Source organism: Colius striatus, chromosome 1 (assembly GCF_028858725.1).
Source record: "Colius striatus isolate bColStr4 chromosome 1, bColStr4.1.hap1, whole genome shotgun sequence".
Lineage (NCBI taxonomy): Eukaryota > Metazoa > Chordata > Aves > Coliiformes > Coliidae > Colius > Colius striatus.
In genome coordinates, this window is record NC_084759.1 from 183,683,204 (window position 1) to 183,711,100 (window position 27,897).

The 27,897-nt window shown below is 36.6% G+C and overlaps 1 protein-coding gene across 2 annotated transcripts in view; it reads right to left on the bottom strand.

Moving 5' to 3' along the window:
* Positions 1–27,897, bottom strand: part of CADPS2 (calcium dependent secretion activator 2) — a 303,420-nt gene that overhangs the window by 175,336 nt on the left and 100,187 nt on the right. For both annotated transcript variants that reach the window (XM_062017907.1, XM_062017917.1), the window contains exons 3-5: positions 23,490–23,822; positions 4,295–4,375; positions 130–366 (exon numbers count right to left, since the gene is read on the bottom strand). In XM_062017907.1, coding sequence (XP_061873891.1) covers positions 130–366; positions 4,295–4,375; positions 23,490–23,822 — 651 coding nt within the window. The remainder of the gene's footprint in view (positions 1–129; positions 367–4,294; positions 4,376–23,489; positions 23,823–27,897) is intronic.

The window sequence follows — 27,897 nt, forward strand, 5'->3', positions numbered from 1 at the left end:
CAGAGAAAATTTACTTCTTTAACAAAAAAAATTAAAATTACCAATGAAAGATTAAGAACTAAAAAAGTGTCAAGATACAGATATTCCAGTAACTTAAATTGTGAAGTCTTCTGTGAAATATGTGATTACCTCTAATGTGAAGGAGAGGACCACATCAGACTTCGACAGCTGAACCTCATTTTCATCTCCTATGTCGAGGAATGCAGAATTCTGTGATCGCTTTAACTTCTGCAGTTTGAATTCTGTCCCACCTTTAGACACTGGAAGACTTTCCAGATTTGCCATCAGCAAATTCACTGAAGATCGCAACTCTTCTATGTACATGTTCTCCATTTCTCTTGTTACAAACTTGGGGAATTTTCTTTCCTTGGAAGATATATTTTAAAAGTTAGTGAGGAAAAAAAATTGTCCCACATTATACATTGTTAATTTACCGATTGGCTCTGAGTTAAGAGATGTTTAATTATATGGCTAATTCCATCCATAAAGACAGCTAATTTTGACAAGAAGAAATGTAATTTGAATTGAGAATTCCATCTTATTTCTTGAACACAGTAGACAAAATATCTCTTTGAACACACAAAAAAAAGTAAAGGTGCAGTTGTAAAAACAGAACAGAATCATTTAACCATAAACCCAGACTGAATTTGTACACATTAGATATTTATAATACAGGTGTTTTAAGCATATAAATTGACACTATACCTTTAATATTGATTTGAATATTTTATAAATTGACAAAATGAACTGTCCACTAATGATTTTGTTGCTTCTTCCATTTCCCATGCTACCAAAAGTCACTCACATTCATGTTTCCAAAATAAAGCTGTTAAAGTACAACCCCAGCATTACAATTCCTATCATTGTTTCCTTCTATTTCTAATAATAGCTTATTAATTTTGAAGGTAAAGCTAAACTATTACACAAAAGATTATTTTAAATGTGTTAGAGAGAACTATTTCCTCTGTAGGAGATAACATAGTTTAAATGAGAGACTATATAAGCATTTATTATGCATATATGAACAACTACAGAGACAATTTTATGCACAGTTTCTCCTGATACTGCATATAAGGCAGCTTGGGCAACTATGTCACTCAAGAATAAACAAAAATGTAAATTATTCTAAAATATATCTTTTACATATACAGGAGAAACAAACACTGTTCCCCATGTGTTGTCTGCAAAGGTAGGCATCTTGCTCCTTAAACCAGAAAAATTTTATTGTGAGCTGTTATAAGGAATATCATAAAACATTTAACATTAAAACCTTTACAGTTGATTTTGTTTCAATAATGAAGACCAAGGAACCTGATGGTCACCTGGAACACCTGCAGCAAGTGCAGCAGCTTGGCTAATTACAGCATTTCAGAACCAGTATATTATAGATTGAAAAAGAATAAATAAACCCCAGTTATTTATAGTTAGAAACTAAAAACACATTCTAAAATTCTGGATGTTCCAGCCAAAACCAAACCCACTTGAGGACGTTTTTCAAACTATACCTTATTCTGTGAAGATCATTCAAACACAGGAGACAGAGAAGACAGACAGTTACTATATTGAAAGATCTTTGCTACTGTTAAGATGTTTTTTTGGCTCCCATGTAAAAATAGAGAAAACTTTTTACAATGCCTTTTGCTGCGTAATTTTATGACTATATTATTCCATGATGTAAGACATCACTATCAGAATATACACAGCCCTTTATTTCTGTAACTTTAATGTTTGTAGCCATTTCTCTCCCTCACAAAACAAGGGCAAGGATGCTCCATTAAATAGGCTACATTATCTTTCCTGGTAAAATAAACTTTTCAAATATAGTTTACAACTTTTAAATTCAGCAAGTAATGGATTATAGGAGCCATGATGACCTCAAAAACAACAAAGAAGTTATACTCAGAGATTCCTCTTCACCTGTGCTGATCTTTTGAGACTGTAGGTTAGTAATTCTCTTACAGACAGGTAATCACTGGAAATCCAGTATCAAAAAGATTTTTACTTTAGTTTTGAGCTCCGAGAATAAAGTTCATGTTTTGTAGCATTTGATTGTTTATATCTAAAGGATATTATTATTTTTTACAGCTGCTAGGACTAGCTCTCAAGGTCCACCACAAAAAAACCCCAACATTTTAAGTAGTTTAAAAGAGATGTATGAAAACTGATTTTTTATTTTGATGTACTATGTAGGGCAGAAGTTCCTTATTCTGCGTAGTTGATACTGTGATAATCGTGAGAATGTTCAAGTAATGGTTTGTGGGAAAATGGAGAAATAAATGTTTCTTCAAAAAAATCTACAGCTATGCAGTGTATGCACATTAGAGGCAGAACGAACAAGAATTACATAGGTTAAATAGTGCTCATAATTTTCACTTGCTTTAAAGTTAATTTGAAAAGCATTTTGCCTTTTAGGAAGATTATACCTCCAAGTTTCTGTTTATGAACTTCATGGACCGTTTCAAGGAGAAAGCAAATCTTAACTGATTTCCAAGTAGCATCATTAATATAATTTTTATGCACACACTCAATGTAACCTACATGCTCCCAGTATTTTGTAACTTTTGGAGGTAAAGGCAAGAAAGCAACAAAAGAAACATGGGATTGTTGGATAACTGACTATCACAGATGATAGAAGACACTTGAGATTCCCTTTACAAAGGACATTCTTTCCCCAAAATTGAACAAGATATGACCAGTGACAATACCAATCCCACTTGGGATATTTAATATAGAAGGGCACAGTGAGGTGGATTGAGAACTGACTGAATGACAGAGCCCAGAGAATGGCTATCAATGGAGCTGAATCAAGTTGGAGGCCTGTGGCCAGTAGGGTTCCACAGGGCCAGTTTTGGGGCTAGTCTTGTTCAACATTCTGGATGAGGGGACAGAGTGTACCCTCAGCAAGCTCCCTGATGACACCAAACAGGGAGGACTGGCTGATTCCCCAGAAGGCTGTGCTGCCATTCAGCAGGATCTTGACTGGCTTGAGAGTTGGGCAGAGAGGAACCTCATGAGGTTCAACAAGGACAAGTGCAGAATCCTGCATCTGGGAGGGAACAACCCCCTGCACCAGTACAGGCTGGGGGCTGATCTGCTGGAGAGCAGCTCTGCAGAGAGGGAGCTGGGACTGCTGGTTGATAATAATCTAACCATGAGCCAGCAATGTGCCCTCGTGGCCAAGAAGGCCAACGGCATCCTGGGATGCATCAAGAAGAGTGTTACCAGCACTACTCTACTCTGCCCTGGTAAGGCTACATTTGGAGTACTGCATTGAGTTATGTGCTTCTCAGTTCAAGAATGATAGAGAACTTTCAGTCCAGAGGAGAGACTGAAAGACCTGGGGCTAGTCAGCCTGGAGAAGATCGAGGGAAGACTTATCAGTACTTCTAAAAAAATAAAATATGGGTGTCCACAGGATGGGATGAGTCTTTTCCATGCAGTGCCCAGTGACAGGAACAGAACTAATGGGCACAAGATGGAACACAGAAAGTTCCACTTGAACATGAGGAGAAACTTCCTTTTGGTGTAGGAGTCCTGGCACATGCTGCCCAAGGAGGTTGTGGAGTTTCCTCCTATAGGGGTTTACAAAACCCACCTGGACACGTTCCTGTGTGACCTGATCCAGGTGGATCTGCTTTAGCAGGGGGACAAGATGATCTCTAGAGGTCCCTTCCAATCCTTATTACTCTGTGATTTTGGCATAATCCTGTGCACTGAAATAAAATGCAAGCTAGAGGAGGAAAAAATACGCTTGGCTTCCTGAAGTTTACCTATAGAATTTATAATTTACCCAATTATCACTAATTTGACCTACAAGAATCATTCATAGTTTGCTAATTGCAATACTAATAAAACATGAACTTAGACTTAATCTGTAAAAGTAAACTATACGATATATCCTTAAAAAGTATATCACGTGTAACCTGTAGTACGACATAAACACTATGGTTACACCTCAGAGTACAGCCTAATGCACTTGTGCATATAAAAGATGACCTGTTTTAGTTCCGAAATGCCTAATCCCAACTGTGCAAATACTGCAACCTTTGCTTTACCACTGGACTTGATGAAGGAAACACAGAATCAGACAGAACACAAGTTTCAAAAACCTAGTTTTGCTTTCTCTCTATCCACCCTTCTTGACACAGATACTCAAAAGCTGAAAGAAATGCATCTGCCAGACTGCTTTCAAATGATATTCTGCTTAATTTTAGAATCAGAAAATGAAAACACACATTGTCCCCTTCAATCTCATGTCAAGATACATTTTTGTTACATGAAAGAAACCACTTACCCTTGCCATTTGTTCTGCCAATTGTAGTCGTCCATCTAGTTCACGTCTGATCTGGGCTGCTTGCTCATCTCCGTTATCCAACTTGGATAGAGAACAAAAATAAAGTGAACTGTGAGCAGTATGCACTATATTTTAAGTGTATAGCAAGTAATACAGTTAAAAACAAACCAGAAATGAAGTGCATCCTTTTTGCCTTAAAATCAGTGAAACACTTTGCAGATATGTGGCTTTGAGTCTTACCAAGGTGAAAGAAATGTAATGACTTTTACCCATGGCAGTCAGGATCTCTGAAGGGCAACCAGCATTCCCTTGAGTTTCTAATAGTCAGGCTAACAGAAGTATCATTTCCTTATTAAAATTGCAGCTGAATATACACCTCCATGAAGCAGACAACTGGACTGACAGATGGGCCTAGAAAATGTACACAAAGAAATCTGCTCTTTGGTGCTATGAGTTCCTCTGTAGGAATATATAGGTATTGGGAAAGAAAACTGTGTGGCTATGCCTTCTAAGTATGTTACTGTTTCACACATAGATCTCTTTTCCTCAAATATTAATGAAATGCTCACATCAAGGCAACTTTTGAGACTACAATATTTTCATACCGAGGTAACAGTCACAACTAATCATCTGACTTTCATCAGGGTGGTAAAGGGGATGGACACATCCTTTCACCTCAAGAGAACAGCCAGATCTCAACAGAAAGGACACTTTCCAACCCATTTTTCACCTGTTTACTTGTTCAGGTGGTGACAGGGAGCGTAGATGAAGTGGATGCACTGGCATGCATAGCTGGTTAAGAGGAAGATGTGATGCATCTGGAAAAAATCAGGTACAACTTCCCTTCTAACCTGAATAAATGCCAAACAAAGGCAAAGACAGAGACCCGACGGAGGGCTTGCTCTGTTCCTAGACATGATGTGACATGCTGATATGACCCTGAAGCATTTAGCACGCAGCTAAGGTGTAATGATACCTGAATTTAAAACCCTAAATTGATTAGGGATGTAAACTGGCAACAGTCAGTTGTCTAATTAAATGAGATCTCCAGCTAAAGATCACACAATTAGTTTGCTAAATGATTCATTACGTTAAACCAAGGTTTTAAAGACTGCTATTCAGTGTATCAGGCCAGATATATATACATATAACACCATCTCCTACACAATGCTTCTCAGCTAAATCCATTAGATGCTATTGAAACAAGGCACTCAGAAAAAAATAAGGCATTTTTTCTTTTAAAATACAATTTGATAAAAGGCATAATGAAAATACACTATCCAGTACTTACAGGCCAATTACAGCGTTACTCTTAATGGGAATCTGACCATATTCAACAACGGGATAAAAAGTTTTCCACTGCTATTAAAGAAGCAATGACAGAACATGCAGTCTGTCACCTGTGCAATCTGGCATCTCATAAGATCCTTGCAGGAACTGATTCAGACTACCAGAAACAAGAGAACAAGACCTGACAGCGTCCCCAAAAGAGGCTCAGCTTTAAACTACAGGGTAGAAGATGGAACATGTTCCAGACTCGAAGGGTCCTCCCACTGAACGTGTCTGAAAATCTGCTTCTAGTTTGACTGTGAGCATCAATGGCAAAATGTTCTTGACGAAAGCAAATAGTTTAGGTTTTAGGAATACAATTACAGTACTTCAAATAAATTACCAAATTTGTATTCTTCCATTTTGTGAGCAAGATGTTGCTTCTTGAACTTGTCACTAAGAATTTTCTATCTTCTATCTTCTCTTTTCCTTTGTATTATAATCACGTAATTTTTGCAATTATTTTCGTCTAATCAGCGTGAATGTCAGTCTAATATGAAAAACAATTTTGTTTTCCTTCTTGGGCTAAAAGAAGGTCAACTTTATTTTAATAATATATCCCATGACAGGCAATTGCTTGAAAAATAACTGCTTGAAGTTAATTTGGATGACTCTATTTTTATTTCTGCAAAAAGGAGGGTGTGGGAGAGTAGAATGAATCTTAAACTTTTTCCTGTGTCAAGGCTCAACTTAAACGGCTGCCTCTATTATTAACTCATTTGAAAAGGCAAAAGTTTATGTTTAAAGACTGACATTTGGTTATTTTTCCATTTAAAAAACACATCAAATGATCACTTAAGTTAATGAAGGTGAAACCTAGTCTTGTAAATCTTAGCATTTTTTCCTTAACTATGCATTGCTTCTCATTATCTGTTTGTACTTGAGTACTTAAAAATGTGCTGATTTCCCTACTTATTTTTACACTTCAATCTTCTTCCTGAAATACTTATATATTTTAATGGTTTTGTTGATGTGTGGATGTAATGATGTTTTGTAAAGTATTGGAAAGAAGCTGAGGAGGTGAAACACTGAAAAATGCTGTTTTACCTATGGAAAAAAGACAAAGGAAAAAGGACAAAAGTGTCATTCACAGCCGTCCTAAGAAGAAGTGCAGTTGTTGATACTGATATTTTTTCAGCATGCAAAATGAAGGGGCAATCAGAAAAACAGTAACCTCAATATATCATTCCATGCAAGGTCATTCTACTTGTTATTCTAAATTTAACCAAATGCATGAAAAAGAACTTTGCAAGCAAAGCAGTCAGTGATTATGAATGTGTAATCAATCACACTTTATACATCTGAAGTGATATGGATAGTAAGATTGAGCTGGTTCTGAAAATGCAGGTGGTATTTGGAATTTCTGAGTTGTCTCAACTTCTTTATATAGGGAAGACAAGATACAACTTGATATATGGCTGTGAAGCTGGGACAAGGGTTAACATTAAGCATATCTTTCTCCTTAATTCCATGTTTGTGGATCAAACTTGTACCCAAGACATCTACAGAATATACACTTATGACAATCCTTGCAGTAAATTTTAAACTGTTAAACGAAAACCAGAGAAGCATATCACACTATGCACAGAAATTAACAGAAACATAACACCACAGAACAGAAACTTAGTTGCTTTTTAGAATTGCTGCTGAGATTTGGTTAAAAAAGATCACCAGTTCAAGTAAAATTCCAGCAAAGACTTTTGAAGGTTTCTTGTTTGTTTTTCAAGTTTTTTGTGGTTTTTAAAGAATAATTGGCATTTACATGGCATACCATAATGCTTCCCACCCTTAAATATGAAGACATGTCTTTTTAAAAAGAATTTATAGCGTTAGAGATTGTTTTAAAAGATGCTACATATAAATTTAAGAAAAACGTTCCAGCTTTCTACAATGGTAGTAATTACATACTGTAGCTATTTACTGACTACTTCAAAACTAGACATGCTCCTCATGTTGCTTAAACATCACAACAAATTAGTATTTCAGCAGTAGGGGACCCCACTACAGAAGATTCTGCAGACAGCAGAGATCTGTTTTCAGTATAAAATATACTGGAAGTCCTGACCAAACAAACAAATGTTTCCCCTAAATGTCATGTATCTAGCCTCCAAAACTTGTAGAACCTAGGCAAACACACAGACTCCCCTTCTGAGGGGTAGTTAATTCAGTAGAAAAATTCCCAGCTGTGTGAAGCTGTGCCACTTGTGCCCTTTCTTTTTGCAAAGATTTGTTGGATACTAAAAGCTTCTCCAGAAAAAACAGTAGTTACGAATGGCCATGCTTGGGTGAGTAAGAAGATACTTTCTGTTTAAAAAAACTGGTTGCTCATCATCTTTTTTTTGCCAATGGTGTCATTAAAAACAGCTTTCTAAAATAAATCTGCTACTGTTAGACATCAAACTATTCATTTGAAAATCTTTTATTCATCAATGCTTGAAGCTGCCTTTATTTTTTCACACTCTGAAAAGGCCAATCATTTTTATTATAAACTTCTTTACTAGTAGAGACGGAGTGGGAACATCCTCAATACGCAAGTTACCCAACAATTTTTATTAGAGGATGTTTTCAGTTGCTTATATAAGCGTCGACTTCTAAAAGACAGGATGAAGTTTTCTCCTCCAAACTTCAGGTTTAACAGCTTCAATCAAAACACTATGCTGTTTCTGAAGAGGACAGGAAAGACAATAAACTGCTTTATGTGTAAGAGAAAAATGGTGACCATATTGTCAAAGAGCTCTAGCACCATCTTGCTTTGAAGTAAGGATCTGAAATTTATCAGTGCCTAGACTGTGAAAATCAGCTCAATTCTGGCCAAGTTATGAACTTTTGAAAAATCAACTTTGTAGCAGACAGGCTACAAACCAAAGGCTAAATCAGATTCAGCATTCAGATTCACCTTCAGGTTGTACTGCTCTCTATCTTGAACATGCATGGAGGCTATGCTCCCCACATTATCTGCTGTTTAAGAAAGACTGTAGGCTTGTTAGACTTAAAAACCACTACTCGGATGAACAGCATGCTGCCTTGCTTGACAAACTGTGGTTTAATTTGTGTGCCGAAGCGGCACAGAACAGTAACACATCTGAATCAATTAATGATTACATATTTTAACAGATTGGAAAAGATCACATAGTTTGTGACTGTCATGTAAATAATATTGTTTTTTAAAGTACACAGCTCTGTTTTTGGTGCAAAAGGAAATGGAATACTGGTAAAAAATGTAGTTAATGTGCAAGAGTAAAAAGGTAAAAAAGGTATGAATGCTGCCAAGAGGTCCTGCATTAAAGCCCATGGCACTCATTTGCATTCCTCCACATACAAAATAAGTCAGATAACCTATGTCCAAGAAACAAAACCAGTCTGAGTATGGATGAGTACTGACCTCCAGCAAGTTCTTTACATTCACATGTGCTTAAACTAATAGTTCCTCCAAGTGACTACGTTATTAATGTTTGGTTAGCTTCCCTGCAGCTTTCTAATTCACAGCAACATGAACGTGAAATTACATTTATCTGCTCATAGCAATATATATTTCTCTTCATTTACTAACCAGATTGACAGTACCCATATCTTAGGACTTGCTCTTCTTCCTGCCACACAAAATCTAGTCTCCTCACTCTGTGGGACAGTAACAGTAATTTTTCTTTATCAACACTTTTTGCCACACGTAACCACATCTGGGCCCTGCCGAGTTGACAAGTTATTTGTGGATGCCCCTGTGAGGTAACTCACAGGGTCCATCCCTGACTAATGTCTGATAGCCCAGTCAAAAACTGTCAACACACGCCAAATGGAATAAAGGGCTTGGATTTACAGTGTTGTGATAATAAAATGCTGGAAAAAAACTGGATTTCTGGAAGTAACTAATGGCATCCAGCAGCAAGCCGGGAAGAGAAAGCAAAGGCCAGAGAAGCCCTAGTGTTCATTTTTCGTTGTCAATCAAGGAAGCAGTGAGCAGGCAGTAGGTGTAGCACATGCAAATACCGGTGTTTTTCCACACTGTTGTCCTTGCTGCTCTTATCTCTGACTCTAAAAAAGAGAGTTTTTCTTCAGCAGACCAACTGCCTGTAAGACCAAAAGATTTGTTCCTGTTCTTATCTTAACACAGGGGGAGTTGCTCCAAAGGAACAGACTGGGAGAAGATTAACAGTGTCTACAGTGTTGAAGAGCTGCTGTGTGCTGAACATATCCTGCAGAGAATTTTGAAATTTCCCAAGCTTGTGAACCAAAATTAGCAGCTAAATGTGTAAAAGTAGAAGGATCAATAACTTCCAAGTCAGTCTAAAAACAGAGCACCCAAATCCAGTTTACAACAGCAGAGATTTTGGACAGAAATTCAACAGGATTTAACTTCTAAAGAACAAAATCATGACAGAAGCAAACTGCTTCCACTTCCTATAGGAGGGGAAAAAAAATGGATTTGACTGAAGGGCAGAATGTGTAAACTTTCTGAATGGCTGGACCTTTCAATAAACCTTCTGCCACCCGTTTCACAGCAAAAAAGGCACAGCTGTAAAAGGAAAGAAAATGCAGCCGATTCCAGAAGAGGCAATGCTGTTTAGCTAAAATTTTAATTTTTTTAATCTTCCCTGTGTACAGTTTATAATGAGGATTAATTCCAACTCATAAAAAAAATGAACTAAATGGTATTTAAAAACTCTCTCGTGTTCTCTGCACCCTCCAAAGTTCTTATCCTGTAACACACAAAGTGGCTATACTGATGTCTGACCCTACCTGTGTGATGGTGAAATCCTGCAGATTTCCCCCAGAACTCTGCAGAAGACAAAGTAAATACTCAGTTCAAAAATCTTCTGCTCCCCAGTCAACACACGCAAACAACAACAAAAAATTGCTCGTTTTGGCAAATAAACTGAGATGTGTTCTAGAATATGTGTGACAGGATCAAAATGAAAGATAAGAGGAAGGATGTCAGAGAACTGTTAATGCTTAAAATAAAGAGGGGAAACAAGACACCTATTTTTGAAATTATTTCTCTTGTAGAATACCAGTGCACATATTTTCAGCTAATTCTAAGTCAAAAGATAAACTCAGCAACCACTGAAATAATTTCTATTTTTACTTCACCTGCAGCAAGTTGACTTAAAAAACTCAACAGTTCCAAAGCCTGTATGAGGTGTTTGAACAACTTTTCACAATGCACCATTAGGCCTCACAGCCTTTGCTTATTGATTTTGCTCTAGCAGAGCACAAGATTGCCTTTCAGATAACTGGCCAAGCTGATCACTCAGTTTTCATGCAACACAGTGCCAACAAAAAGCTCAAACATCAATTTGAATTAATTTATTTTAATATAAATTCTTCCTGACTGCTATTTTTTTCTCCTTTTTTTTTGAGGGGAAGTGGCAGTTTTACAATAACTTGAAGAATGAAATTATGATCGAGAAGGTATACATGCAAGTGATTGGCCTATCACATTGTAGCGAATATTGTTACCACCAAGTATTGTACAGATAAAGAGCAAGGCCAGTGACTGGTCAAATGCTTTACAGTGGCTCCAGTTGGACAAAAAATACTCCAAATCCAATCAAATAAATGTTTTCCAAAGGTGTGCATGAGTACCATCAGTAAGTCCGTGACACATAATAACTCACCCATAATTTTCTTACAAGCTCTATACAATCCCAGAAGCTAAAAAAATATCATACACAATGTCAGATGCTGAGAGGTGTTGGTCTCTGAAGTATTTTTGAGAAGTTCTGGACCTGCTTATGATTTAAATGTTTGTTCATGCACTTTCCACTAGGTAAATGATAAAGATTTAAATCATAAAACTAAAAGGAATATAATGAGTTTAGCCTTTCTTTTAATCTATATTGCATTTATAAATTGTTAAAAAAATCCAGTCCAAGAAGAACCTATTTAAGTTCAAAGCAAGTCAAATGTCCTGGCTTTCTAAGGTACACAGTGGGTAGAGATAAAATCAAATCTGCTTAAAACAAGATAGATTAGTTGCTTTAAGGCTTAAAAGCATTTATAGACAATTGAAAAAAAAAATGAGGCTAGAATACTGACAGATCATCTAGTTTACAGAAGCCATTCCACTTCTCTACGTCAGTTCTATAAGAGGAACTTAAAACCCCAGAATTATAAATCGTGCTCGATTCTAAATTGCTAACTTTTAAAAGTACTGTTTTATGGGGGTTTTTTTGCATTTTGACCAATTTCATAAAATTATGCTATTCTTCAAACAATAACATATGTAACTACACATATGTATAATTCCTGCCTCATCCCCCAAATTTGAAAGGCAACATCTTCTTATTTTCTTTCTGGATTATACAATTATCTTGCATGCAACAGACATAAGAAACATCCTGTTAGGTCCAACAAAAAAGTCTTTACTTTTTTGGAATTGTAGGTGCGAGAGTGACAGCATAAGTAATTTAGGTAAAATGCTGAGGCCTGGTTGTTCTCCCAAATGCAATACTCTTAATGATCAGTTCAGCATCCAGGGAGCATGTGCTAGTTTATTTCTCTTCCTCCCCTCAAATCTCATTCTAAAATATCAAGACTGCACAAAAAACACATCACCACCAGGACTTGGATATTTACTATAGAACTTGTTGTTCAGAAAAAAGTATCATGGGCTGATGATGAGTCAGCCCACTGCCTGTTTAAGAAGAGCACTCTTTTTAAATCAACAAGTTATTAACATTAAACTCCAGAATCAGACGTGATTAGAATCACATTAGGATCCACAATAGTGGCTCTGTAGTTGATTATATAAGAGGAAAAAAAAGTTAACACAGGTCAAAAATACAATGGAATTTTCTGCCACTCATTTTCTTGGCATTTGTGATGATTCCACAGATCAATAAGCAAAACTTAGGTTTGTCCTTCTTATCGGTTGAGACTACAAGATTTGACCATCACTGTTGGACAGGACGAAAATCTGAGGAAAGAATGCTGTGCTGAGACAGTAATAAGGAGAATAAAGGCAGGCTCTTACTATTTACAGAAAATAAATACTCTAAATATGTCCCACAGATAAATCAAGGATGTGAATACAAAGCATTTTTTGTTAACAGGAATAGAAAAATTAAGATCTGAAATATAACATACTGTAAACATCTTTTATCTACCTAGATCTTGGTTTTCACATCCACATTTTGGAGTTAAGGGATGAGGTCAAGATAGACTACACACTCACCACAGTGCTTTCTTCTGCACTCTAAAAGTCAAACTCTTCAGTTTCTGCTAAATATAGGAATGCCTTCCACCTCAACTCTGCAATCGCAACATTATGAGTATCCACACACAAAACAGTTGAACTTGTGTTTATTTTCCACTCAAGCCTTTGCCTTATGTATGCTCCTCCGACAGTCCAAAAAGCTTCAGAGCTATGCATAGAGCCTATTTTACCATCCAAAGAAAGTATCTCACAGATCAGTAACATAGGGTCCCTAGGTAATCAATGGAGGAACAGAGAAGTCTCCAGAGTTATTAAAAGCACTTGAGCAGTATCACTGGTTAACTCCAGCTGGCAACTAAGCACTACATGGCTGCTTGCTCACTCCTTCCCCAGCTCCTCAGTAGACAGGGAGGAGAACAAAAACAAAAGTGAAAACTGTGTGTTGAGATAGGAACAGTTTAATAATGGAAGCAAAATTGTTAATAATAATAATTAAAAAATAACAACAGTAATGAAGTTAACAAAAAACCCCCAAAGCCAAAACAACGAAAACCCAAGAAAAGCCAAGTGCTGCACAAGGCAATTGATCACCATTCACTGACTAATGCCTGAGCAGTGCTCAGCCTTCTCCAGCCTACTACCCCCCAGTTTATACACTGGGCATAAGATTCTGTGGTATGGAATAGCCCTTTGGCTAGTTCAGGTCAGCTGTCCTGGCCATGGTCCCTCCCACATTCTTGCGACCTGCTCACTGGCAGAGCATGAGAAACTGAAAAGTCCTTCACTTAGGGTAAGCACTAGCAACAACTAAAATATCCCTGTGTTATCATTGTTGTGATCCTAAATCCAAAACACAGCACTGTATCAGCTACTAGGAAGAAAATTAAGCCAGCCAAAAACTATCCCAGTCAAATCCAGGACAAGCAGTTATCTACACGCCTACCATAAATACTGTAGAGGTCCTAACTGCACTGGTAATCTCTGGTGAGCAAGATGATCAAAGGAATGGGCGTTCTTATTCTCTCTTTCACCTTCCCCCAGACACTGCTGAAATAGATATTGGCTGTCTCCTTTGATACAAGTTGCTTTCAGGTTCTGTCTAGGGAATACCCTCCCACATCCACCCTAACCAGGAAGTTATGGGCCTTAAATGAGCTATGACTCATGTCTTGATCTTCAGAAAAAGTCTTCCACCCTCCTCCTCTACCACCCCCTGAACAGAGATTACCATATCCAAGGCAAAACAGAGATTAGCATGCAAACCTTGTTGGAATATGCATATTTATGTCCTAAATATGCTCACACTGTTTTGTATTTTCCAGAAGTTATCCTGCTTCAGAAGGAAATCCTCTCTCCTTTTGTTTACTCTCCTCACTCTCCAAAAATATCACGCCGAATGTTTTCTTGCCCTATTAATCACTGATTAGATTTTCTTTGGAGTGTTGAAACCAAAGGGAATATATGCAATTAGGGCAATAAATGTTAATGAGCATTGCACTAAGTATGCAAAAACACCTTGAATGTCACGCCAATATTTTTTCCCAAACAATTACATGTGGCTGACTTTACTAGATAAAATACTTAAAATTCAGGCTGACAACTCACAATTAAAGCACTGATTTATCACAGATTTTTCCAAAAACTATATATGTTGTTACTTTCAAAATGCACCACTGAAAAAAACCAACAGAATAAAACTTTCAGCCACATATAAACAGTTATCTTAATTAGACAAGATGGTTCTATTTAGTTGAAAATCTTAATTTGTATTATAAAAGAAATAATGTTTTTTTTAAAAAAGCCCTGCTAGTAATTTCTTCAAGAAAAACTATTTAAAAAATAGTGGATAGAAAGAAATCTAGCTGACCTTTTTTTCTAAGTACAATGTGGAGAACCTACAAGATGACAGAAATGGAATCCCTTTCTGTTAAAATCTGAAGCATCATCTGGAGAATGTTCTGTACAACTATGTTTTTCTAGATAAAATGTAAATCCCAGATAGCTGAGTCAGGACTTAAAACTAGATTTAATCCAGAAGTTCATGTATAAGAAGGCAAGCTTCATCTATAGATTGGTGCTGCACCATGAAAAACTGACTTTCCTATGTACAAAGGATCTAATGTTTGGAGTGAGGCCCAAAAGAAAATACATTATAGATCTTCAGTCTATATTCTGCTTAGTTAATGATTAGGAAAAAAGACCTTAATAAGGAAGATGTAAAAATACTGCTTAAGAGTGTGTAGCTAGTATATCCTTAACATGAGGAACTTTTGTTTTGGTGATGCAAGAAAAAAGTCAACACGTACTTTTCATTATAATCAACTGTTACTGTTCTGAAAGAGCAACACAATCAGAAATTTCCCATGTTTGCAAACACCAAACTCTTTGTCTTTTTCCTGGTCTCAGTCCCATGACCTGAGGTGTCCAACGTGCATTCTTCCCACAACAGGACTCAACCTCCTCTGCTGCCAAGGTCCTGAACCAGTTTTCTAGATGAACAATTGCAGAGAGACAGGGAGCCATTCTTGTGCTGCTAGCAGTTTTAAGCTTTCACTTTCCTTCCTTATGGAAACATGGGAGCGGGAAGAAATTATTCAATTAAAGAGGTGAAAAAACATCAGTTACAGAAAGTCTGGTATCCATCTGTGAAACAGGATGGTTGCTGCAGTATGGTAAAATTGGAATACTGGTCAGCTAAGTTTCCCTAAAGAGAGAGAGGTGTTTCAGGCAAGATCCTGCTGTTTCAAGTCTCCTGAGGAAAGACATGGTATGGGGAGAAGGCTGTGCCAGATTGCTTGGAGCATGATTTTACAGTGCTCCTAGGAATTAAACAAAGCTACTGCAGAAATTGTGTGTACTTTGGGAGGCTCTCTCAGGCATGGCTTAGTACTATATTCCCTCATTTATGGGCAGTTTTAGTGTTCCCACATTACAGAAGCTTGGCTCTGCCTGACCAGTTAGGAAAACAGTTTATTCAGAGGTGATGAAGGAAGGGACTGACTCTTCTCTCACTTCATTTGCAAAGGTATATGCCTTCTGCTATAGCTCCAGAGTGCTTACCATACAATTGCTCCTTTCAATAGCAGGTAGAAGTAAAAATTTCTACTAAGCAAGTAGTCTCAATTTTATTTCAGATTTTTGTTGTTTATAGATAAAATGCCTGGAAGTCAATTTGTCTGTTATCTCAAGAAATAGATTCCCACAGAGGACACAAAGTATAGATTAATCCTATTTTTACTCTCCTCTTACTTTTCCCTTTCCCAGTAGGTTGTAAACTTTTGGACTGCAGGTTGCAATTATTGTTTCTTCTCTCTACTCATGTTACTGACCAAAAAGAGGTTATTTCAGTTGAGCTTTTTTCATGCCTGTAGCAGAAAACAAAAATGAAGATAACCTACCTACCTACAGAAGACCTACAGAGAAAGAGGCAGAAGTTTGAAAATATGTACATCTAATTACAAAGTTGACAGCCTCAGCACTGACACCAGACTGAATCTGGATGATATGGACAACTGTCTTTGAGTCATGTAATATAAATCATGAGAATAAATGACAGACCAAGGAGCATCTCTCTGCATGACGGCTCTTCTGTTGAGAATCAATCCTCTTTCAGGCTGAGAGGGTGTCTGGGATAGACAGCCTGGAAGATTAGAGATTGAGTGATTAGATCCTAGAGATTAGGACAGCCTCAGCAGAGGACACAGATGAAAACGTGACCTGAGAGTTCTCTTATTTTTAAGACAGCCACAAAAATACCTTCCCAGAGGATAAAAAATAAGTTCACAAATTATGTTTAACGACAGCTCAGGCATTTTACATACACAATTGCTCTTGCTTAGGGCAGTCTAACCTCTTTTACAGCCATGCTTTGATATTTCTGTTTAAAATATATATCTACCATATATATATTAGCTGTCTCATTTCCAAATTCACCTACATCTTTCCTTTGGAGTGACTGGAGAGTGGAAAACCACATGAACCTTATCAAGGCAGCCAGTACAGAGAAACTTTGTCTCAAGAAGGGAAAGCTAAGAGGTTTCTCCCTCGAAAATGGGGGAATAAAGCAGCTAAGCTCCAGAACAAGATATTCAGTACCACTGAGCGAGAAAGGTACAGAAACATAGGATCATTCTTTTCCTGTGGCTTTTCCAGCTGATTCTGATGGCTTCACACTGGCTGTTGAAGAGACCTCAGGATTAAAAACCACGTAGAGAAACAAACCTAAATTTCCCCTTTGGGGAAACCAGAGACTTTTTTTTTTCAAAGTATACTGCTATTACAGAAAAAAACACTTGTTTAGGGGAGGTAAAACTTTCCCCCCATTTAAAAAGCATCAGCATGTGCTAACAGAAATTAATCACTTAAAGATTCACAGAGTTCCTTTTTCATCAGAATTCAAGTTATTAAGGTAAACCTCCAAACTGGTCTGACATACACTGTTCAGCCTAGCTCTGGATTTCTCACAATCTTATTAAAGAAGTAATATTAAGATCAATATTTGAGTTTGCAGCACTGTTTTCCAAAGCACTGAAACTTTTGTCTTGAGCAAGACTTCAGACCTCTCAGAGATAAAAAGACAATGAAGTACCTCGGAAAAAAAAACAGACCAACATTAAAAAAAGATAACTGCTGAAATAACTCCATATGAAACTCCTCTGTGCATGTAATCAAGAATGATATCTCACAAATAAGTGCCATCTAAAATCCTGTAAATGACCATTTATTTCTCCGTAGAAAAATTCGGTTTTAATTATTCCCCTCTTGCTCAAGGACAGAAGCAAGTATTTTTTCCACCTGGAAGAACAGGGAAAAATCAATCAAAATCAGATGATATATTTTTGTATTTACAGGTACCAGAAACCAATACAGTTGATCTGTGAACAAGTCTGAAGTGTGAACACTTGAACACTTCTGTTATTAAAATCATGAAACACTTCTAAGGTAGACAGACATGTATGACAATTTGAAAGCATTGACCTCTTCTGTCAGGAAGCATACTGTTATTGCATCATGATTGTGGGCATAAACTTTCTAGACTCATATTTATTATATAAAAAAGCAGTCAACATCTCAGTACTAACTGTAACTCTACAGCCTCTCAATAGGCCCAGAAAATTCTTCCCCCCATAAATCTCCCAAGAGATCTCCCATAACACTGCAATTATTTCTGCCTGCTGAGAGCCTGGAGGGTTTCTCCCCTCATTCCTGTCCTGCCTGTTACCTACTCTGCAAAACTTTCTTTTATCTAGAGAGCAAATAAACCTTATCCTGCACTCAGCGTGTGCATTGGCTGCTTGGCAGTAACCTCTTACTAGGTAAGGCCTCAAGGTAGCACATCTCATGTATAAAGCAGGTGATCTGCATGGGGTATCTTTTTATATATTTTTTTTCCTAAATAAAAATAAGTGCAGTGGAGCAGGAATATCTTGAGCTAGGTAAAAGAATATTTTCAGCCCAGAAGTATGTTTAAGACAACAGTGGACATCTTATCTAACACCTGATGCCACCTCAAAAATACAGCAATGGATTTTGCCAACATTTTCAGAGGTTACTTTGTTGTATCAGGTATAATTTATTATGAAATAAGTAATGACAGTCATTGGTGACCATTGGAAAGATGCTGACTTAACTGAAGCCTTTATCAGATTATAACATCTCACAGAGTCCATATCTTTTCTTTTGACTAAAAAGACTCAGAAAAACATATTGCATAACAGAATGTGTTCTATAATATACAGCCTAAACCTTTTTTTTCCTGTTCCTTATCTCAACTAAGAAAATTAATGAAACTATTTAAGTTTTGGTCTACACACTAAAGGTAATCCTAACACTTGTTTAATTACATCAAGAAGATGACTATCAACTCTACATTGAAGCTTTCCGTACAAAGACATCATTATTCTTTGTGTTTCACAAAGTTGCATTTTCCTCTAGAAATTAAATAAGGTATGAAAGTTTCTAAAAAAAAGTATCCAGAATTACAGGAAATTCTATGATCTGTGACATAACTGCACTACTTTGCATGATTTTACTGAGGAAAAGATCAGAACTACATACATCCAGAAGTCACTAATGCCTTGTTGCAAATTAAGATGCTCTTAATTTGCCTTATTTCCAAAACTGTATAATTAACTGGACTTCAGTGAAGGGCTGGGTGAAAGAGTCCAACTTTATTGAGCACCAAAAGCAGACTTCAGCTCAGAAGACATTCTGGACAATAAATATTTCTAAAAATACAAAAATGTATTATGGAAGATACAATATAGTCCATCATTCTCAATATCAGATATTTATAAAAAGAGTTACATCTTGCAAAAGCTAAAGATAATAAAGGATGTGAACCAGACAGAAAATGAGCCTTTTAAACAGAAAATTATACCTTGCAGCAAAGTACCATCTACAGTTATTTCCAGAAGATTTAGTCTGTGGTTGATTACCAGAAAGTCAACAGTAGAAGACTTAGCAAATAATTCTTCTTAAAAACTGTAATATTATTTTCAAAATTATTTATTACCTGTTAGAAAAGTGGATGTAACTTGTAAGAATTCTTTCATTATGAAAACCAGTGTTGTTCACTCCTCCCTGTACCCAAGACAAAGGGTCTAGATCAGCCAAAAAAGTCAACCTTATAAAGGTAGTTTCAAAATAAAATAAAATAAAATCTCTGTGGTGTTGTGATTTCCCTGATGCAGACATTCTGGTACTGGTGAAATGGTGCAATAATAGTGCATGGCCACACACCAGTTTGAGTTTGACTTTCAGTTTGACTTTCTGCATCAAAGTTATCCTCCGTATCAGTGAATAATTAAAAAAAGAAGGAAAAGAAAAAAGACTATATTATGTTTGATCTCTATAAATCAAAGAAACCACAACAACACGCTGAGGCCAGGCATCTCAAAAGCAAGTCAAGGAGCTCATTAAGTCCCAGCTATCTCACAATCATTTTTTGTATCATGAAATACAGCTCAAGGCATCACAATGTAAATAAAAAGCAGGTGAAAGTGTTAGCACTTAAAAAATTGAATCTTTCAATCACAAAGCGATATAGGTGGTGGGCAGCAGCTGCTAGCCTTGCTCTAAACTGTAAAGCTGAAAACAAGACCACTGAAGAAGTCTTTAACATTCTAATGCTAACATCCTGTTACTGTTCACTACCTAAGGACAAGTTCAGGCATTTAGTTTAAGTGAGAAATTGTGATAAAAAGTTATTCCTCAGAGAAAATTGCCTAACATTTTCATAGCTATGTGGACTGTGTTTGACCACGATAGAGAGATGGTCTGTTACTATTCATACTTTATTTCTTAATAACTTCTTGTGCTGATTGAATAAATGCTGTTTCTCACTGTTGTGACACAAAGGATGCAGACTGACAATCTGTGTGGACCTCCAGTAACCCACACCCTAGCATAATGTCTGATGAGCTGCTGCAAGATACCAAGGGTTTAAGAGCTGAAGACAGCGCTCCATTTAGAACAGGCTGAAGAGCAAAAGCTGCTGAAAACCAAGAAAAAGTTTCTAAATGCAGAGAAAGTCACAAGGAGGAGGCTGGCAGACAATACCTCCTACTGTTACAAATAGCATCCTTGTCTGCTTAGCAACCCTGTAGGTGCAAGATAATTTACTCTTATCATCAACATTATAAGACATTTTTCTGTTTCCTATTACCAAAGGGCTGGAAGGGACAACAAAAAAAAAGTGTGCAAAAAGAAAAAGGCAGAGTTTTCTGCACAAATTATAACTGCACAGATTTGCTGTTAAGGGCAGCTGTTTCTCAGACCTGCAAAATATACAGAAATTTCATATATCTGATTCTCTGCTAGAAGCATAAGCTAGAAGCCAACTCATCAAAACCTCTATCAAAATACATTTTTAATATCTGTTTGGACTCTCACTTATCTCACTGCTCCCAGACACTATTGATTATCATTATCTGCAAGTCTCTAGTATTCTAAACAGCAGCAGCAAAGGGAAACGAAAGTGAGCATTTTAATATGAAGACAGATAGAGGCTTCTAGGGCAGAATGGAAACTGCTGGTGCTTACAGAAATCTGAGTCTAACTTCACCTCATCTTCTAAAAATACACTGACAATAGAAAGGAATAAGATATAGCCTAAACTAAAATATTTATTAAAACTGTAATGAGAAATAAGGGGTTTTGCCCCTTATCAGAGACTGGGAAGGCCACAATTGTCTTTTCTTTGCAACAGACTTCTCCTCGTACCTGTGGTATATTATGTGCTTGACTGGTCCACAGGAACAGGATATGAAATGCATGGTTACTGGCAACTCTGTTGGAGTACATAATTAAAGTTTTTGCTTTAGCAAAGTAATGTCATTCTTGCCTTGTAAAACTAAAATCTTCAGAAAGCTAGAAGCCCAAATTACAAGGGTATAGGCTTGAAGCCTTTCCCTCTCCAGTCTTCCAAGCTTGAAACACGTAGCTGCTTCTGTATCTGCTCCCAATGAAGTCTCTTTCTTCCTGTCTTCTAATACTTATATGATTTCAGGGTAAAAAATGCATACTTTGGAGACCTCCACAGGTGATTTTACAATCTTCAGTGCTCAAAATCAGGAAAAGTATGAGAAGAGTCTTCTCCTAATCTCATTAGGTTATCTTTTCACATATGAGGAACATCAGTCCTTCTCCCTTCCTACCTACTACAAAGTTACTTCCTCTTTAATTTGCAATTAAAAAAAAAAAAAGAATAATTCCATGCTCAAAATCCTACCATGGCAGAAGACAAAAATGTGTCACTGCTGAAACTGTTAGAAAATTGTTCACATTTGCCAAGCAGTTTTGTTCCACCAATACTGCTACAATTAAGAACCAAAATAAAGAAGCCTTTAAGGAAACAGATCCAGGAATCTAGTGAACTGTTATGATCAGGACCACTCTAAACCAAGGGAACAATTGCTTTAATAGTTCAAAGCTGTATATTGACGTTAGTTTATGCTCCTCTAGCACAGCACAGACTACCAGGAGATTGTAACAGCTCACAGCAACATATCAAGTAAGATTTAGCAATCATCAGCCACCAGAAGAGGGAAAAATCCATACAGACTTCCTACTATAAGTACCAGGTTATCTGGTTCGGGTTGCTCAGAGAGCTTCCGCAGCCTATGGCCAGTCTTGGAAGTTTTAAGACCTCACTGGTTAAAGCCCTTAATAACCCAGTCTGTCCTCACAGTTGACCCTGTTGACTGAATGATCTCCTGAGGTTTTTTTCCAAGCTGAATTATTCCATGCCTCAACATTTCATTGTGTAAAATCCAAATAAGCATTATTATCCCTCAAGATTTCAGTCCTTCTTCACCTTGTCACCAACCTACCCTTTCAGGTAGTTGAAGAAAATGATCGTGTCTCCTCTCAGCCTCCTCTAGGCCAAACACCCCCAGTTCCCTCAGTCACTGCTCGTAAGGCTTGTTCTCTAGATGCTTCACTAGCTTTGCTGCCCATCTCTGGACATGTGCCAGCACCTCCATGTCTTTTTTGCAGTGAGGGGACCAGAACTTGACACAGTATTCAAGGTGTGGCTTCACCAGTGCCAAACACAGTGGGACAGTGTTTTCCTTTCTCTGTTGGTCACACTATTTCTGATACAAGCCAGGATGTCACTGGCCTTCTTGGCCATCTGGGCACAGTAAACACCACGCAGTGAAAACAGGAAACCCTCATAATTTCATGCAGAATAAAAAATGACACTTTCTCATTATAAAAGTTGGGTCAACAACCCTGAGAAGCATTAAACACCAGAGACATTTCCATCATACAACAGTTACATGATTTCATGCCACATCAATCCATAAATGCAGTAGGCAACAATGTCCAAGGTTCCTCATTTGTTCCTGTATTAAGATGACCATTATCTACAAGCCAACCTGTAGCATAATATATGAAAATCAGCTTAGATGTAGTCTGGTGTATCATTTTATAGATAGTGTAGAAAGCTGTGTGAGCTCAGTTTAAATGCTACAACCACGCTGCTCAGTTATGCAACTTTCAAAAACACTTTTTTCAGGTTTTTCCTCCCTGTTTTTAATTTATAGCTGCATCACTATGAAGACTGGCCAGATAAAACATTTTTACATACTATTTACACCGCTAATTTCTGATAGATTATAGATATAATCTATATGATTGCCAAATAGACTTTTTTCCTGGGCCTCAGTAATTTAAGGGGAACATCACTTTTATCCAACAAAACTACAAAGTAAAAATGCTCAAATTAGCTTTGTAGATGGTGTGTGAAATGATGCATGTTGAATTCTAATCTATCAACTGTCTAGACACTGGATGGTCAAGAGTATTCAAAGTTCATCCACTCATCACCTATTATGGCAGAAAATTTCCTTTACAGATGTACACACGCACACACACAAAGGCACGTACATACACATGTAACTTACATGAGGGTATGCAGGTATATACACCATAGAACATTTGGCAAATCACCTAAATCACTGGAGCTGTGACACTGTAAAAGGTCTCAGGAGACCTTTTAGTGTAAGTACCATATACCTTGGTATTCCCTTTTTCTAAGTGCTCTTCACTGACCAAATGATGCAATTCCCTTCTGAGGGGTCTCATCTCCTCAGACTGTGGAGATGTGCTTAAAACTGCAGGCTTCTACACACAAAGAGGAAGCACTTGACCTGTTGGCAGGGAGGAGATATTTTGGACACAACAGAACCAAGTGACACGAATACTTACTTGGCAGGCATTATAAATCAACTGGTGTTCCAATTTTTTGATCCCTAGAATCTGCTGAAACATTTCATAAAGTTGTTCCTTGCTCAGAATCAGCTCCGACACAGCACTTAAGGCCATTCTATTTGGCTGTTTGCAAAAGTCCTCTTCTCCCCTGTATATGGCATCATATTTGGCTAGCCAAGAACTTAACACTGTTTCTTTGCTTAATCCATCGATTTCTGGCAAACTTCGGACTCTCTTTTCTATGTTTTTCTTAAAAACATCTCTAAAGTCATTTGCAGAACATCCTCCGCTGTGGACCATTCTTGCAACACGGTCACTCTTGAGGAATACCTTTCAAAATAAAAGAAGAGAGAAAGAAGAAACAAAAAAAGTTAGGCATGCACAAACATAACACAATTCTTTATTAAGGGATTACAAGCTAATATTTTGCTTCTATGTAAGACATCTTTATATGTCTTTATAAAGACCAAGTTTCCCATATTCTTCATAAAGAAACAAGTGGCCATGTTGAAAAAGTAAATTTGTGCATTGAGTAAGCACTTAAACTAAGTAGTTTTTAAGGTATTTATGCAGAAATTTACAACAGTTAAGCTAGAACAAAGTTTGAATTAACGAGAGATAATTTAAAACTTACCTACAAGATTTGATTAATCTTTTCTCCACGAAAACCACAGAAGCCTAAAGCTACTTTCAAGTAATTTAGGGATAAACTACACTGTCTCAAAACGCGGGAGTATGAGTTAAAATCTGGTTAAAATACAATACAATCTCCTGGAAGATGAGATAGAAAACCAGGAAAAAAATCTATTATATAAATACTACAATCACTACTAACAACAGAGAGAACAAAGTCTCAAAGACAAAGAACTGATTTTACTACTGCAGATAAAATACTAGAGTCATTATATGATTATTTGAGTAAAAAAAAACCCAAACAAAACCCACACAAAAATCCCCTCCCATGTACACATACTTTAAAATATGAAAAAGCAAATTACAATAACAAACCAATTAAATCAGCATCACCATTCTCTAAGAACTTTTCACAGTCCAAGGATGGTTGCATTCATCTTTTCTTCTAACTTGGCCTTGGCAAGGTTGTTCTCTCCAGTCACTGTGTGTGACCAGCTTATTTCTAGTAGCAAATCCTATGAAATTGTTCCTCTACAAAATGCGACCAACAAGAAGATAGATGATCACTGCAGCATCATCAGCTGTGTAAACAACTGATGTGTGTCTGGAACAAAGGATAAACTGCATCATGCCGTTAAATAGATATCTCGAGGAGAACTAGACGGGTCAAAACATTCCACTCAGACGGACTTGGCTGCTAGGGGACTGCTCGGGTGTCACACTAATACCTCAAGCACACTTGAAATATGAAGAGCAGATGCTATTCCACATAGTCTAAACAGATTTCCTACCCATCACCTCTCTGACAGTTAGCTCCTTTGAATCAGAAACTGTGAAGTGGAAAAAGAGTTAACTACACATTATAAGAATCATTTTAGTCATCAAGAGCTATGAAAATCCAATGAAGATAATAGCACAGCAGAGCTGGGACTCCATATGCTGCTGCATGTTGGAATTTGGTGCACCTAGGAATCAACCTAAAATCATACTTTGCTTCATTGGAAAAATACAAAAGAGAAGAGGAGAGGAGCTAAAAAGCTGAGCAGAGAGGAGTACATAGGTGGAAACAGATCAAAAAAATCATACTCTAGAAGTTCTACTGCTTGTTGATGCATGTTTCCCTGTAGCATATTATAAATTGCAGTTATTTATAAAATATATCTTTCAAGAGATGTCCTAATTGATATTGTACAGAGGCTTCAGATTAAGCCCACAAGTATCTGTCCAAAGAGCCCCCATCTGCTAATCCCACTTTATGCTCCAACTATACCATGACAGATTTCCTTTTTTTGGAAACAGAAGTATCTAAAGTTAAATTCTTATCCATAAAGGGACTTGACATGGTTACTATCAATTACTGCTGATATTAATTTCCTCAAAATGGTACACAAACATTGAAACTCATTTCTGAAATTCCACTCAGCAATAAAACTTATCAAAACAAACATGTACAAGGATAATAAGCCTTTCATTGTTTTAACAGTCTGTAATTAAAACTGATTAATTCCTCCAACAGCTGCACAGCTGTTCCTTCAACAGCTTGAAAATACAAAAAAGAAAATTAAAAAAAGATTACTTCTAACTACCTTCAGCTATTTGTACTGTTCATAAGTAACATTAAATCTTCCATTATATTAGTTTGCATCTGCAATGAGAGAAAGCAGGTGCAGAAGAAAGAGTGAAATTAAGAATATCTATAGGCTCTTCCTCCACAAAATCTCACGTTTATTCAAGATTACACGACCCTATAAATTACTAATGTAATTGGATCAGTTTAATAAAAACAAAAAAAAAACCGAAAAACCCTGCAAAATACATACTGTAAGATCACCTGAATAATATTTACTTTTTGTTACCTTATTTCAGTCATATTATTCAAAAGAATTACTCCAAAATGCAGGGTCTGACAAGCTGGTAGTGCTTCCCTTGAATTACAAACCAGATTAATTCAAAAACTATTTTTTATTTGGAAGTTGTTTTGTCAACAATTTACCCATGGAAGAGGAACACTATTGTAATACTTGATGCCCACAACACTGACAAGATGATGGTATGTTCATGTTAGGCAAAACAACAGGCATGTGCAAATACAAAGTACAACCTGAGTGTATCCCTTCTTAAGTATTTTGGGTCATAAACTATATTTTTGTTATATTTTAAAAAATATTCTAAAATAATATTTCACAAAAAATATAGTGAATATTTAAGGAAATTAGTCAAAAGACAAGCCTCAGGTGTGAACAACACAGAGGAAAGAGTACACGGTTGGTTCTGAAAAGGAATTCGTTGGATCTAAAGCTCTTATTGTACCACTACTGTTTGAGTGGCACTTTACCAAAATTATTCCTGGGGGAAAAAAAAGATGCAACATCATCTTTGAAATGAACTACTTGTTTTTGAGACAATTAAAAAGTAGTAATAACATTTGAATAGAAATGCTTCATTTTCAAGACTTTATCTGTAACAGAAAATCATAAGAGAATGAAAATTCAGTTAGGAGTATACCATATGTGCCGCAAATTTAACATAGTAAGATGCATTAAAAAGCTATTAAATGTCTCATTATTCCCGTTCGTGAAAGACATATGGTACACTTCATGTTAAATGCAAAGTCCTTCAGTTATATTTCTTGAGGTTTATCTCCTCAGTTTCTGAGCTATTTTGTGGTGGGTTTGTTCTTTTTTTTTTAATCTAAATACAAGTTTATGGGGATCACTACTATATGGAGAACGGTGCCACCAGTTTCATGCCAATGGAGATATTGTTTCCACAACTGTTCCAGAAAGCTCATCTGTGGGTCTCATCTGTATCTGTAGGTCCAGAGTCTAGGGATACGTAAATACTTTACAACACTGGTGGCAACTATTATTTTTAAATAATTCTACAAGAGTCAATGTTTTTAATGAAGTATTTCCCGTTTCTGCCAACATTTTCTGGTCTTACTCAAAGAAATCCTGGATTGATGCTCTTTGTCAGGCCGCATGTGAACTTTTAGTATCATTATTGTTTCCTGACTCTCAGTCAACATTAACTCTTCTTGTTACCCACTGTTAAAAGACTATCAAACACCAAAAAGAAACAATCTTGTAACACATATAACACATTTAGCAAAAAACAGATAGTTAAAAAGACAAGTTTTCATAGGCCCAATATATCCATTTTGAGGAACTTCTTCAATTCATATTATTTAGAACCCTTCTAAATACTCTTAGACTGAGCCATACCTACAGTCTTTGATAGGTAAAGTTCTCCTCATAACATAACTATTCAAAGACAATCAGGTAAGGAATTTTTAAAAAAGCATAAAATCCTCCACTCCTTCTTCTTTATAATTACAGTAAAAATTATTATTTGCATCTGTCTACTGAAGTATGTCTGAAATTCACTTTCTTCCAATCATTATGCATATGCAATTTCATCTGTTGAAAATGCCAGTAAAAAGTCTAATTCAAAACAGTCTTTAGCACTAGATAGTTACATTTAAAGTATACTTCTGTTTAAGACTAAAAAAATCACCATTTAGCAGTGCCTACAACGTGAGAAAATATTGGAAATATTAAACAAAGAACTGCTTTTACGTCTTCTAGCATATATCCCTTGAATGACACTTCTGTCATCCAACAGCATAGCAAATTTAATTACATATGCAGGCAACACAACTATGATAATCTTACTCTCTACTGGAAAGCTTAGAAAAAACACATAAGCAATATGCAAAAAGAGCTTGCATAAACTCTACTGCAAAAAGAACTTGCATAAACTCTCCTGTAGA